Source organism: Peromyscus maniculatus, chromosome 11, assembly GCF_049852395.1.
Source record: "Peromyscus maniculatus bairdii isolate BWxNUB_F1_BW_parent chromosome 11, HU_Pman_BW_mat_3.1, whole genome shotgun sequence".
NCBI lineage: Eukaryota > Metazoa > Chordata > Mammalia > Rodentia > Cricetidae > Peromyscus > Peromyscus maniculatus.
The window spans coordinates 64,208,692-64,223,794 of record NC_134862.1 but is presented as its reverse complement, the minus strand read 5'-3'; the positions used below and the strand labels follow the sequence as shown (position 1 = coordinate 64,223,794).

The window sequence follows — 15,103 nt, the reverse complement described above, 5'->3', positions numbered from 1 at the left end:
AAGAAGTATGGGCCTTGGACCTGGGCCCATTTGCATGACTCTGTTAGCTGGCTCCTGGAGTCCTGAGATGAGGCTTGTGTGGATCTGAGCAGGATTCGGCCACCAGCCAGTGTTTTCCAGAGCCAAAGCTAATAAAAGATACAAAGATTCTCTAACATAGCGATGCACATCTGAAATGGGGGTGTGCGAGGTGTGACGGGCACAGCGGTTTTGGGGCTCTCTAAGCATGGCACCAGGAGCTGCTGATCTGCTGCAGTCTGTCCTCGAAAGGCCTGGGGAATCCTGAGTGGGAATGTCAGGTCAAGAATGCTCGAGCCCCAGACTTCCAGCCTCACAGAATACCCATGGAGACTTTTCCCAGGAAGGCATTGTGACGCTTAAAACTCTTCGTCAGTGTTCACAGGGGGCTGGTTCTAGGATCCCCCCAGGATACCAGAGCCCATGAATGGTAAATATCCTCTTGTACACATTAAACCATCCCTAGATCACCTACAACCTTTAATGAGATGGCAGTGCTGTACAATGGTGGCCATATTGTCACGTTTAGGGGATGACAAGGAGAATGAAGTCCCTACATGTTCAATGCAGATATGGGGTTTTATTTTCAAATATTTTTATTATGCGATTAGACTCCCCGGATGTGGAGCCCACTCACACAGGACTGACTGTACATGTTTCTGCAACTCATCACTGCCAAGTCAGGCTACTTCCTCACCCTAAACACACACACACACACACACACACACACACACACACACACACACACACACGTGTGCACACCCACAGAGTGCACATATAAGCTCTGCCATCTTCCTCTGTACCATCTCTAGTTTAGTAGCTTTCCTTGATAACTCATACTGAGACCAGCACCAGAAAGCAAGTTAAAAGTAAAGAGAGTTGTGTCGGTTTTGTTGAGCAGTGTGTACTAGGATGGGCTTGGGATGTGTCCATCCCGAGGGATGTGCAGTATGGGCTTGGGGTTTGCTGTATGACTTCCCAGGAGCCTGACTGGGGGTAACCTTGTGGGTGAAGCCTAGGCCAGAGCAATGCTTCTCTTCCTCACCACCTTCTTGCATGTGACCCCTCTGCTGTCTCCTCACTAGAAATGGCCAAAGAAGCCCAGCTCTGGATGTCAGGAGCACCTCTGCCGACAGAGAGAGCCTCCAGAATGGGAACCTGAGTGACTCCTCCAGTGTAGAGTCTGGCAATGGGCAGTGGCCCAAGCAGGGAATGCCCCTGTCTCATGTCCGTTTCGAAGATGAGTCCTCCCGCGAGGCTGAGTTCCGGTACCTGGAACGGCTCCAGCAGCGCCAGCGTCAGGTGTTACGCACAGTGCTTCACGCCGTGGGCCAAGGACCCCTGCGCTCCAAGCCTGACCTAACCAGCTACATTCACCGTAACATGGGGGACATCTCATTCCACGGGCCAGTGGGCTCCCTGGACCACAGTAACTTCTCTGCACCACTGTCTACGTGGGACAGTGAGAGGAAGTGTCCAGCCTGTGGCAGCTGTCTTGAGGAGCGTTGCCCTGCGGAGGGGAGAGCAGCCCCTGACCTGAGGGTCCTTCGGGGTCTCCAGGCAGCCTCTGAGGCACAGGCATTGCTGCCGGGGCCCTGTAATTCCCACGGTGTGAGCTCCCCATTCCCAGGGCTCCACACAGAATGGATCCGGGAAACACACATCACGGACACTGTTGCCACACACCCTGAGGAGGGGGACTCTGCTCTGGCCAGCACCAACAGTTCAGACAGCTGGACAGACAGTACCGATGCCAGGACCTCTCGGCCCAGCAGGGCAGGCGGTCAGACCCAAGGCAGCAGCCCCGGACAGAGGCAGCGGGGCTCTAGACCTCAGGATGGCCCCAGGTGGTCCAGAAAGGCTGAGGTGGAGCTTCCTTGGGGCCTTCAGGCCTGGCCTCACCTACGGGAGGTTGGCCATGTGGCTGTAGGAGGGGAGGCAACAGGAGCCACAGGACACAAACCCCAGGGGACTTTGTTTGTAAAGGAGGATGCTGCACCTGAACCTGCCTTGGAACCTAAGAGGCCTTGGTCCCAGGGGCAGCTTGGACCACGGTTAGGAAATCACTGGGCCCACCCTGAGGACTCCTGGACTCCATGCAAGACAGCTTATGCTGTGTCCTTTTCCTCAGGCTCAGACCAACCAGAGCAAGTTACTGAAAGCCATGAGTCTCTGGAAACTGTGTGCAGTTCTTCCCGCCAGCAGAGCCATGAAGAGCCCTCTGTACCTCACCCAGCCCTGCGACCAACTTTGCCCCTCTCCCTTGAAAGCTGGGTGCCGACCCCTCCCTCTTCAAGGAAATCCCTCTGCCCGATAGCCCCGAGGAAGTCAGCCTGGACTGGACATCACAGGCTGGAACATCAGGTGGAGCATATAGATATCCCCCTGCCTCTGTCTCCTCCAAGAACTTCCGTTCTCACCCCACCCCAGACCCAGCCCTACAGCCCCCGTGCCAAGCATCCACTGCTGGACCTGTCCACCAGCAACTCCAACAGCAGTGTCCCTCCGGGGCTGCAGGGGCCTCAGGGAGCCGCTGTCCGCAAGCATAGAGCTGGCAAGGACCACAGCTGCCAGGAGCCCGGACTGCCCCTGGAGAGTGACGGAGATGGTAAGGATTGCCGTCCTTCATGTTCAGCCCAGGCCAGGTCTGTGGCGCTCATTAGCTCTCTATCGTAGTCCCTGTATGATAAGGCCACACACCACTCCCAGCATCCCTGTGGATCCCTGGGATCGGCAGCAGGTGTCCAGGAAGTGGGGAGGGAGTGTGGGCCAGGCGCAGGATTCAGTATAAGCATGGAGCAAGTTAGCCAGGTTTCTGTGCTTGGAGGATGGGGAAGCAGGGCTCGGACCGTGGGCAAGGTGGGGATGGTGCCCTCTTATTGCTGAGAAGTCTGAGGTGTGTAGGGGAACTCCAGTCCAGAGCTGCTGGAGACCAGGGTTTGTGGGAGTTTGACTACTGTAGAGTATGAAGAACAAGTCAGCAACCCCGGAATCCACTATTGCTTAGAACACTAACTATTCCGTAATCACCCTGCCTCTTCCGCCACTTTTCTATTGTGCCTTGCACTCTTCCGTTCACTGTTGACCAGACACCTACCTGGTACACGCTTGAACCTGTCCTGGACACTGTGGGGAATGCATAAGAAAATGACGTAAGCAGGATCTCTGCCTTTAAAGCTGACTGTGGCCACGTGGGTCTGTGGCGGGCTTGCACCTAGCCACTTCCTGCAGGGCTTCTGAGACCTAGTGATGTTTCCGGGAAGCCTGGGTCTGCACTTCCTTGAAAGCATGGTGAGGATTCCCTTATTAGTGACAGGACCCCTGAGCGACGGCTTCCTCTCTCCCTGCTCAGGTTTTTCTTATCCAGAGAGTGAGGGTTAAAATACAGCCTGGGTCATGACCACCGTCACGCCTGTGAAGGGGCCAGCATCACTGAGTGCCCACAGTGCTCCCAAGATGGAAGCTGCTGAAAGAGCTGTGACCATTCTCGATGTGTTTCCCCTGCTTTGACTCTGTCCCTTGACATGGAAGGGGCGGGGCATAGCACAGATGGCCCGTCACTTAACAAATGCTCATTAGTCACCCACTGTCTACCATGCTCTGCTGGGTGATAGGGTCACAGTAGTCCTTAAGACCCCCACTCTTGTCCTCAAACCATTTCCGGTTTAGAAGGTGCTCAAGAATGGGCCCTGGCCACCTTCACTGACTGCCTCTCCCCCGAGTCTCCTGTCCCGAAGACTGGGGAATGGGCCTTTCTCCACTGGGGCCTGTGGGGATGGTCAGTGTAGTGGGGGTGGCGGGGGGGGGGGCGGGGGGTGTCCTGTGCTGGTACAGGAATACTCCGGGACTCTCTCCAGTCAGCAGATGTTGCCATTGTTAATTCTACAGCCGTCACCCTCTCCCTCACCTCAGAGGAGCCCGAGTGCAGCCTGGAGCTGGGAGGAGGTCTACACAGGACAGATTCCAGCTCTGGAGGCCACATGTCCATTGGGTGAGTGGCAAGAACATACCCTGACTACAGTGGGCATGTTGGGTGGGGAAATACCACCTGGAGGAGCAACATCTCTAGCCTTCCCCTCTCCCAAGTCCTGGAGGGTTCCTAAACCATGTCCTGGCACCCTAACACACCCTTCCCAATCCTTTACACCCCCCGCCCCCATGTGTGTATGTGTGTGCATTACATATGTGTTCATGTGCGTGTGTGAACATGTGTATGTGCACAGGCCAGATGTTGACCCTGAGTGTCTTACTTAGTTGCTCTGCACCTTGTTTTTTGAACCCCGGGGATCCCCTTGTCCCTCCCTCCCCGGAACTGGGGTTATAAACGAGCTGTGCCATGTGCCCAGCTTTTAAATGGGTGCCGGGGATCTGAACTCGGGTCCTCAGGCTTGCGTGCTAAGCACTTGTCTGCTCCCAGCCCCCACCTCCCCCAGGTCTTTCTCTCTGAGTTATCTGCCTACCCTTGAGCCCCAGCTGCTGAAGCTGCAGCTGAGAGCCACAGGCCTCAGGGCGCTTCTAGGATGCCAACTGTTTTCCTTCTTTGCTTCAGCTGGGGTTAGACATCTGAGACCTTGCCTTGGGACCCCCTCGGGCCGAGTTCAAAGCCTTGGTGAGCCTGGGACTTCCCTGCTCCGTCCTGTGTCTGTGACCACATGACAGCCCACAGCCTCCCTAGGACCCAGCCAGGCCTGGGGGTTTGCCAGATGCAAGGTCTGTCTGGCCAGTTTCTCGGGGACATCTCTCCCAGGTGTCTAGCTGTCCCCTCGACACAATCTCAACAGTAGCTTCCCCACACCCCCTTCCTGGCCACCAGTGCTTAAACCCCGCATGCACTTCCTTCTGCTTTCCCCCACTTCCCCCCTCTGGCAACCCCCTCCAGCCCCCAACCCCTCTGTCTACCATCTGCTCTCAGCTGCCTCACTTCTTAGCTGCGCGAGGGAATATTTTTAAAAAACCCAATTAAATGGGATCATTGTCCTACTTAAAGCCTCCAGCAGTCTCTCTGGCCCTCCTCTTCCCGAGGTTGACAGCGCTCGCTTGGCAGTGTGACGGGCCTGCCCGCCTCATCTCACACCCCTTCCTGCCCCCCTCACTACCTGGCTGCTGGTGCTGAACACATCAGACGTCTGTCTCTCTGCTCAGGCCGAGGCCCCAGCCAGTCCGCGCCTGCAGCTCTCACTTCCAGGATTAATCATGGCCTGACTCCTGCCTCTCCTTGGCCCTTGGTAGAAAGATTGTCTTCTTCCCAAAGAGCCCTTCCCTGGAAACAACTTATAACAAGTGCCTGGCCGCACTCTGCTTCGCCCCACACACCGCTGTGAATGGTTTTTCTCCTTCATGTATTTCTGTTGTTGATAAGTTTCTATACGCCCTTAGCCGAGGCCATGCAGGAGACTGGTGAGACTTCCCGAATGAGTGGAGTGAATCCATGGCTGTGTGCTCTGGCAGGGGCTATCCTCGACTCATGGCTGTGTGCTATGGCAGGGGCTATCCTGGACTCATGGCTGTGTGCTCTGGCAGGGCTATCCTGGACTCATGGCTGTGTGCTCTGGCAGGGGCTATCCTGGACTCATGGCTGTGTGCTCTGGCAGGGGCTATCCTGGACTCATGGCTGTGTGCTCTGGCAGGGGCTATCCTGGACTCATGGCTGTGTGCTATGGCAGGGGCTATCCTGGACTCATGGCTGTGTGCTATGGCAGGGGCTATCCTGGACTCATGGCTGTGTGCTATGGCAGGGCTATCCTGGACTCTCTAGAAGCTGCTTTCACTCAGCACCTGGCAGAGTGTGCATGGCTCCCCTTGCTACAGCCTTATAGTTCCTCCCTGGGGACATCGGCACTGGTCCATCTGGGGCCTGTGGGGCCCTAGGATGCAGGAGGCGGCCAGCTCTTGCCTGCCTCTCAGCCATCTCCAGCCACACTATAACCCCCCCCCCACCTTGTGTTTCAGAATATCGCCTGAGGCCAGTGCAGGGCACAAGCCACCCTCATCTGCCCATTCTGATGGGCACAAGAAAAGGAGGAGCAGCAGTATCACCTCCACCCTGGGGCTCAAAAAGCTCCTCTCGGCCCTGGGCCACACCCCCCGGCCCAGACTGGGCACATCCCGAAGCTACAGTGTGGAACAGCTGCAGCCCTCAGCTCCCCATACCAGTACCTCCAAAGTGAAGAGAGCCCCATCATTACAAATCCTGCATCTGGTGAGTCCCCAGGGCCCTGGACGGTAGGCTGTGGCCCCAGGAGTGCGGTCTGTTGGGATGAAGGGTCCTTGCCCGTCCAGCTCACAAAAGCGGGGACCTGCTGGTGTCTTCACGGCCGACCGCAGGACTGTGTCCGCTGTGTGTGCAGCACCTCTCAAAACTGGTTTCGACCGGCCATCCACTGTGCTCTTTCTCCCTCTCCCGGGAATTTGTTGCATCTACTTTCTGGAGAGTTCACGGCCTGGTTTCTTTAACCTTCTCCTTAGCCACAGCTATTCTTTTAGTTCAAACGCAATTTCTTCTTGCTTTTTTTTTTTTTTTTTTAATTATTTTCTGTGTGTGTTTTGCCTGCATATGCACCATGTGCATACCTGGTACCCACAGAATCCAGAAGAGGGCACCAGGTCCCCTAGGACTGGGGTTGTCAACAGTTATGAGCTACCACGTGGGTGCTAGAGATTGATCCTGGGTCCTCGGGCAGAGCAGCCAGTGCTCTTAAAATCACTGAGGCATCTCTCCAGCTTGCAAACACAGTTAATTTTAGTCTAGATTGGCACAGCAAGCCTTGACTGGCCTGTCCGTTCTAGTCTTCATGTGGCTTCCAGAGTGGTATTTCTGAGGATGCATGAACCTGGCCGTACCAACTGCCCCTGGCCCGAGTGAATCCATTTCAGTCCATTTATCATGTTCGGGATAAAGTTGAGACCACTTAGGGCTGTGAGAGGATCTGTGGTCTGTCTGCTTTTATGTCTCATCCCTTCCAGAACACTCTCAGCCTCCGCTGGGGAGACCCTTTCTCCCTTTTACAGTCAGGTCATACAGTGCGTCTCACCTGCTGACACCTGCTGTTTCCTCAGTACTCCAGACATGTCTCTCTCGGGAAGTCATCACAGTCCGCAGGCCGAGGGGCCTTCTGCTCCCTGCCCTCCCCTCCCACCCGGGCTTCCCTCCCCCATGTCTCTCTCCTCTTCCTGGGCTATGGTGTCTATATTCCCAACACCTATCTCAGGAGTTAGTCTAGTGTATCCAGCTCACATTGAGTGAGCACAAGGCACCAGCTAAGCATCTCTCTCTCCCTGTGCTTAGCAAATCACCTCAGCACACGAGCCTCGACCAGGAATCCTGTTCTGTACTAGGAGCTTGTAGCTATTCTGTTTATGCTGCCCTTGACGTCCTCCTCTGCAGAATAAGGAGGAGAGCCGTGGTCTACGGCATGGGAGCCTTTCATTTCCAAGGCCGAGGAGGGGGAGACTGGCGGCCCGTGGACTGCTTTCGTCAGGACAGTATCTGGGGGTGGAGGTCTGCTGGCTGGATGAGTAGCGATGGGGGGAAGAAGCGGAGGGTGAGCTGAGAAGGGAGGCAGCGTGGGGATATGGCACCCCGGAAGCTGCCTCCAGTTCAACTTCTCCGGCATGAGCTGCGGGCTGTGGCACCTGCATTTATTGCCATTGGAGTTTCTGTCTCCAGAAACCCCGCAAGGGAAATAAAAACACCCCTGTGTCTCAGAGGTCCGGCTGCGGTGCAAACCGAGTGGCTGAAGGGAGAGAGTAGCCTGGCTAAGTGAGGAAGGATGGGACATGCAGGAAGGATGGGACATGCAGGAAGGATGGGACATGCAGGAAGGATGGGACATTCAGGAAGGATGGGACATGCAGGAAGGATGGGACATGCAGGAAGGATGGGACATGCAGGAAGGATGGGACATGCAGGAAGGATGGGACATGCAGGAAGGATGGGACATGCAGGAAGGATGGGACATGCAGGAAGGATGGGACATGCAGGAAGGATGGGACATACAGGAAGGATGGGACATGCAGGAAGGATGGGACAGAAACTCAAAAACTGAAAAAGAGAAATTCAGGAAGCTGAAAGAACCAGTCTCTTCCAGAAGTGCAAATGCCTGAGCACATACCAGGCCCTCTCACCAAACACACGCCAGCACATACCAGGCCCTCTCCTGTGTCCCCATGTCCTCTCCCGTGTCCCCATGTCCTCTCCCGTGTCCCCATGTCCTCTCCTGTGTCCCCATGTCCTCTCCCGTGTCCCCATGTCCTCTCCCGTGTCCCCATGTCCTCTCCCGTGTCCCCATGTCCTCTCATCCTGTCTTTTTTTTTGGCTTGGGCACCTGTGCCTTCCTTTTCACTAGAGAGCTCTGCTCACAGCCTCACTCAAGAACCAGCTCCTTCCTGCTCTGTCCCCATACTTTCTGGACCGGAATGTCTCTACTCAAGGAACTGGTTCCAAGCTCCTGGGGCTATCAGGGTACCAGACTCACCCCCACTCCCAGCTGGAAGCATTCTGCTCTAAGATGTGTCATATCAAGTTTGCCACGCCCCCAGCCCCTTTCCTTTGGACAAGGTCTCCTATGTGACTTAAGCTCATGATTCTCCTGCCACAGCCTCTGAGTGCTGGGTAGATTCTCATAGTGAGAAAGGGCTAGCCTAATGCTAAGTTACTGCTTTGGATGCCTGTGTAGTCCCATCTCTTGTTCTGCTGACTCTGGCTAGGCATGCAGATGTGCTGACCAAAGTGCGTACCAATGCTTTCTCAGAGTGGCTTCAGGTTTGGGGTCCCGGCAAATCCTCTGTTGCTGACCCTTTCCCAGGCCGCTTTTCTCACCTGCAATATTGGACCTTGCCCACTAGGTGTCACCCTCTCACCAGCATCGGAAAGCAACTTCCTTTCAGAACCTCCATTCTCTGCTAGGTGGCAAGGGAGACCGGTCCAGCCTCTACCTGGTGGAGGGGTCAGAGGACCCCAGTACACCGAGCAGGTAAGTGTGGCACAAGAGCCTGTAGGACAAACTCAGAGTGGCCCATGGAACTAGACACTTAGTCCTCTCTTTCCTCAGAACCACAGCCGTGAGCCAGGCTGCCCCTTTAAAGAGAAGTGAGGCAGGGTGTGGAGAGCCGAAGTGATGCTAAGGTCTCAGAATGACACCTGGGCGCCCTTGCCTTGTGCGGGTGAGCACTGAGAGGTGTAGGTTTGCAGGAAGGTGCTGCTGGGAAGCTTGACGCCTCTCTCCCGCGGCTGTCCAGTGACATCCTGAATGTGCAGAGTTTCTTGAAATGCAGCTAAAGATCCTTCTAAACTCCCAGAGACAAGAGCCCCCAAGGAAAGAGGCCCTTGGTTCCTGACCTCTCTGCCCAGGTCCTCTTGCCTGTCGGCTTTCACCCAAGGCTTCATGGAAGGACTTTGGGCTGGGGAGGGTGGGATAACTCTTGAAAACACTGTGTAAAATTACAGCTTCCCTCTAATTCTCTGATGCCTCCTCCTGAAAACGTTAGAAACCACGGTCCTTGTTTCAACCCTTTGCCCTGAGGAGCAGCCCATGTGGAAAGTGCCCGTCTCCACCCTGGGGAGCTCACTTTGCTGGGGTCAGAGAAGCCCCCAACCTCTAGTGTCAGGTTCCTACGTCAGAGGTGCAGGCCCCGTAGGGCCGACAAAGAGCTGGCCCCGGTGCCTGACCTTACCGTTACTGTCTTTTGTCTCCTTGTAGGCCGGCCAAGGCCTTGTCCCATCGTGCCCTCAGCGTGGAAGACGTGGGTGCCCCTAGCCTGGCTCGCACCGTGGGCCGCGTGGTGGAGGTGTTCCCAGACGGCACGAGTCAGCTGCAGCTCCAACGACCCCCAGAGGGCACCTTTGGTTTCCGTGTGGCCTACGGCAATGGCCGTCGAGATTCAGGTATGCCCTTGGGATCCCTGGCAAAGTGCCCAGGGTGTGGCCAGGTTCCTTCTGGGCTTTGGCTGAGCAGCGGAGAAAGGCTCCCTTCGTCCCTTCAGAAGCTCTGACGGGATGTCAGGTCTCAGGGGCCCCTACTGCTGTGGGGGTTGAACTGGCAGATTGGACTGTCCCCCTGCCATCCTGTGACATCTTGAAATCAGAGTCCTCAAGGCTTTTCCAGAGAGGCAAAGGGAAACTGTCTGTGCTTGCCAGTTCTCGGCTAGTCCTTTGATGTGGTTGATGTATTTCAACGGTTCCCGTCCTCCAGCTGCTGGTGTGTCTGGGCATGTGGAGTGGGTCTGCCTGTCTGTCTGCAATCCTGTCCACAGCCCTCCCTCACCAGCTCCTTGAGGGCTTTGTTCAGATGGCTCCCGGCTCCAGGCACCTGGCCAGGCTGCCTGCTGTGTTCTAATTCGATCCCACTGTCACTGCATGCTGACCAGTTCTTGGTCCCTCTGCATCCACGAGTCCTCCGTGGGTGGCCACCTGACTTGCCCAGGCCAAAGCCTGTGGTCCAGAATGCCTTTGAGTCCAAGAGACCCTGAAAGCTATCCACATGCTATGCTAAGTGGGGAAGGTGGGGAGGGAGGCTGAGGGAGGGCGGGCAGCTGGAGCGGGGGAGGGGTGACTTCGGAAAGCCAGGAGTTTGTGCTCCTGGGCCCTGCTGAGGAGGGGTAGTCCTGCTCTTGTGTCTCTTAGGCCAAGGCTGGTTACCTGAGAAAGCCCTCCTCATGCTGAGTGTGCACACAGCACGTGTTCTTACACCTGTCCTCACGTTCATCACTCAGCATCTTTCAGGAATATATATATATACATACATACATATACATACATACATATACATATACATACATACACACACATATATACATATATGTATATATATTCATTCAGGTGCCTACTCATAAGTACTGTGGATCCTGGGGTTACAGCACCACACGGAGCACACAGACCTCTGACCTCACGAGCATGCTCTCCAGCTAGGGTGCTGGGCCGGCTCTCCGCGTTTCCTTCATGTATTCTGTATGTGACATAGTGAAAAGCACCAGGAAGCACATGTGCCTGGCAGGCGCTGTGTAGCGTGGCGTGAGATGGCGGCAGTGGAGATAGACTGGAGAAGAGGGGAGCCCTCTGGAGTCGAGAGATGAGATTCAAGTAGAGAAGTCCTAAAGGGCCCGTGGAGTTTGTTCGGAAAACGAGGTCAGGCTAGAGCTGAGCCCAGAGGCTGCAGGCTGTGCTGTCCTCGCTGAGAAGGACGGGAACCACCTCCTGGGAGAGGTTTTAGAGCAGAGGGGTGAGTTAGCAGCTGTGTTGAGAATACACAATGGGACGAGGACGGGCCCTAAACTGACTTCCACAGTCCAGGAGACAGACACGGTATCAGGTGGCACCGTGGTGGCTGCGGAGGAGGTTAGCAGGGGCCTGAATCTGCCTGAGTTCCAGTTAGTGTGACCTGAACTTCTTGATGGGAGAGAGGGGGGGATTGGGAATGGGAACGGACGGGGTGGTCCTCCCCCAGGCTGGATCTAGGGAGGATCAGATGTCAGTGCACATGGGGAACTGACATTGGGGGACCAGACAGTGCCATCCAGGCTGTCTCTGTGTCCCTTACTTGGATGGTCCTGTCCATGTGGTGTCCCACTCTTGCGGCTGTATTTGGCCACCAGATGTCACACAGGGGTCTCAGGCAGTGAGTGTGGTGACTGCCGCTGTTCCCACCATGGGCCCTCCTTTAGCTGCGGGACCTGAACCTCAGAGAAGCCATGGCTGGAGGCTGCTCTGGCTCCTTGCTAAGCATCAGGCATGCTGGCATCAGGATGCCAGCATGTGTCCCATCTGACACCACACCCACGAGAACAGCAGGCCCTGCCTTCTGCTTCCAACCGGCTACGACACAGGCATCTAACATCCTTAACAAAGGCTGTCTCCAGCAGACCATAAATGCCAGAGTCGCCTGCCTCGCAGTCACGATTTCAGCTGGGAAGCCTCCCCAAAATGGCTGGAGTGATGACATCAGTGTCTGGTCTGGCTTGGCTACATTCTTTTGGGTTTTGTCATCTCTCCCCCCACCCCCACCTGCCTCTCCTCCTGCACACCAAACACTCGTGTGGGTTCATGTGGGGGGGCAGGGGCGGCTCCCTCTCTCCATGCTGACAGTGTGTAGACCCAGCAGATAAGCTGTTCAAGCATCAGAGGAAGGAGATCAAGGGGAGGGCAGGGCCCCAGTGGAAAAGCCTTCTGCCAGAGGATGGTACACGCTCGGTCATTTAAATGACCGAGCCCCACTTTGGAAAGGCTCACCGAAAGGGACAGGAGAGGAAGTGTGGATGCAACTCAGAGCAGCCAATGGCCACCAACTTCCAGGTGCCTTGGTGAAGGAGCTGTAGAGTCTGTATTCAGAGCCTGGCATCTCTGGGGCCCAGAGGCTTCAGTGAAGGGGCTCTTCCTGGTCTGTGGCCTAAGGTACCACTTTCCATAGTCCACGATGCTCCAAGCCAGAGATGGGGTCACCGGAACAGCATCCTGCCTGGCTCGTGCTAAGCAGCTGACTGGGGAAGGGAAGCTATCACGTGGGCAGTTGCTCTGTTTCTCAGCCAGCTGGTGAAGGGGTCAGGACTGAGCTCAGCTGGCCCCCAATCCCATTGTATTGTGAGCTGCAGGACAGTCACCCACAAAGGCTGTCCCCTGCTGTCCTGGCTGCGCTCACACAGCAGAACATGGTAGCAGGCTCCAGCTTTCTCCAGAGGAACTGGCCTGTGTACCCTGTCAGATGGGGACAGCTGACCGAGAACCTGAGAGATGGCTGCGTCTCAGCTGGACGCTCCTCTGCTGTGGGAGCCGCGCCTGGAGGCCTGCCTTGTCAGCCCCCACAGCCCCCACAGCCTCTCTCACAACACGGGTTTCCTGAGAGCCAGCCACAAGTCCCCGATAGGCTTGATCCGTACATTTCACAACCCAAGGAATGATCCTGCCGGCCACTCTTGGAGTGGCAGAGATGGAAGGGTACAAGAAAAAGAGGCGAGTGGGCCATGAATGTGGGCAGAATGTTTGTTTTTCCTGGACTTTGGCCCAGATGCCCGAAATCCCAAGCGAGGAACTGTGTGGCTGAGGCCGAGGCCAGGGCGAGTCCCGGACAGCACTGTGAAGCAGATTTGCTCTCAGCCACTTCCATTACTCTGGTGACACTGTCCCCCACCTTGGTCATCTATTTATGAGTCCTGAGCAAGACAGACAGGGCACACAGCACGTGATGGTCTTCACTGTCAAGAGGACTTCCTCTTTACCCTAGAAGCTGAGTATCAGAAAGGGTAAGATCAGTCTATTCTTACTAACTGTAGATGAAGGATGTCTTTAAGCATCATTTGCGTGGATTTTCCTCTTTGGAAAGAGCCTACAGAGAATGAGGTTATGCTTGGGGAGGCGGGGAAGAGGGCCACGTGACATGTTTCCATGCAGGCAGTTGTGAGGGACGTGTGTCCCTGTGCCCTCTGTGAGTTCTCACCTCCTCGCCTCTTCTCCTTTGCAGGGCTCTACGTGCAGGCCATGGCTGACCTGGATACTGCCAAGCTGTACTCGGGGCTGCTTGGGGTAGGGGATGAGATCCTGGAGGTGAACGGGGCCAAGGTTGCTGGGCTGGGCTTGGCTCACATCAAGGAGCTACTGGCCCACGTGGAGAGCTTGTCAATTCGTGTCTTGAGACAGAGGCCTGTTCCCCAGTGACCCAGAAGTACTGTTCCTCTCACGGACACTCCCTGAGAAGCCCTGACCCCACAGGGAAGAAGGGGCTGGGAATGCGCCACTCGGAGATAATTTGTGGATGGAAAGTACGGCTCACAGATCAGGGTGCAATCTAGTTGTCCGGGCTGTGGCAGAGCTGTTCTGATCGGCCACCTGCAGGAAGAGACGAAGAGCCTGTGTGTGTGTTTCAGTTAAGGTCACTAACTTATGCAGATCTGGGGAAAGAAAATAATGGTCTTCTTCCATGACAGAAGGGGTAGGATGTGTCCCATGGGTTGGTCCCTGAGAGCTGGCCTCACCCCCTGGTCACACTCACTGAAAAGCCTCCCCGCCCCCGGCACACCAGAGACAAAGTGGCCACACTGGCCTTGTGCCGGTCTCTTTCAGCTGTGGCTTGCCTGGTTTCCATGTGACTACTACACCTTTGCTCCTGATCCAGAGGGGGCTCAGTGTCTCGGCACAGCCGACAGCCGAGAGTGCACATTCCAAACCAAGCCCTGGGAAGGATGGCCTGTTAAGAGTTCCGAGCCCCTTCTGGGTATGAAAACATCTGAGAGGTCCTGGGAGCCAGAATGTTAAGAATTTCTAGGAAATTTTTCTGATCAACACAAAGTTGAAAAAAACCAACACAAACCCACTGCCATTGTTTTCAGTAAGTGTGGCCGTGGTACTAAGGGTGCAGAAGTGGAGGCCGGCCCAGCCAGCCCTTTGCCTCCTCCCCTGCCTAGACCAGTTGTTGCAGCCTAGCCTGGCCTGGGGGAGGGGGTGGGGGGTGGGGGGGTGGCTGGTCTTTGTTCTCTTGTCCAGCTCGGAGACAGGGCTACAGCTGGTGTCTGGCTGTCCCCCAGCTGCAGGATTCCTGTCCAGACCTCCCTGGTGGCAGCTGTGGGTGGGCAGCAGCCAGGGAGGCTGTGTACTGGGGTGGCCATCCCACCTAGGCACAGTCTGCCCAGCTTAGAGCCTGCCCGAGGGTTCAGGTCTAGATGCACAGGCAGGTGTCGGACTTAAATTATTAAAACACAAAGCCGAAGCGGCTTCCATTGGAGTTGAGGAATTCTGTGTTCTCTTGACCTTTATCAGCCCTAAGAGGCCTGGGGCTGGGCGGGGGCAGAAGGGTCCAGGTATGGCCAGAGGGCATTCAGGGTGAAGCGGGGAGGCTGCAGAGGTAGGGTCACGGCCAGGGTGGACGCAGAAGGTCTGTAGTCCTTGAGTCAGGAGAGGAGCCCTGGCAAGGCTGAGGATGGGAAAAAACAGAGCTAAGGTTCTCAGCTCCCTGCTAGTTTTGAACTTGCCTGGTGCTATATAGTTAAAATGGGCTGGAGAGATGGCTCAGAGGTTAAGAGCCCTTGGTTGCTCTTCCAGAGGACCTGGGTTCAATTCCTGGCACCCACATGGCAGTTCATAACTGTCTGTAATTCCAGTTTC

At 55.8% G+C, this 15,103-nt stretch overlaps 1 protein-coding gene across 3 annotated transcripts in view; it reads left to right on the top strand.

Annotated features, from left to right (window-relative positions):
- Positions 1 to 14,723, top strand: part of Kiaa1614 (KIAA1614 ortholog) — a 31,165-nt gene extending 16,442 nt beyond the window's left edge. Inside the window, exons 5-10 of one of the 3 annotated variants that reach the window (XM_042258338.2) lie at positions 1,104 to 2,626; positions 3,931 to 4,009; positions 5,968 to 6,217; positions 8,863 to 8,990; positions 9,717 to 9,901; positions 13,467 to 14,723. In XM_042258338.2, the coding sequence (XP_042114272.2) occupies positions 1,104 to 2,626; positions 3,931 to 4,009; positions 5,968 to 6,217; positions 8,863 to 8,990; positions 9,717 to 9,901; positions 13,467 to 13,660 (2,359 nt within the window). In that variant the 3' untranslated portion in view covers positions 13,661 to 14,723. Of the gene's footprint in view, positions 1 to 1,103; positions 2,627 to 3,906; positions 4,010 to 5,967; positions 6,218 to 8,862; positions 8,991 to 9,716; positions 9,902 to 13,466 lie in introns of all 3 variants that reach the window. The other 2 variants (XM_042258339.2, XM_042258337.2) reach the window with 2 other exon arrangements.
- Positions 14,724 to 15,103: the final 380 nt, after the last annotated feature.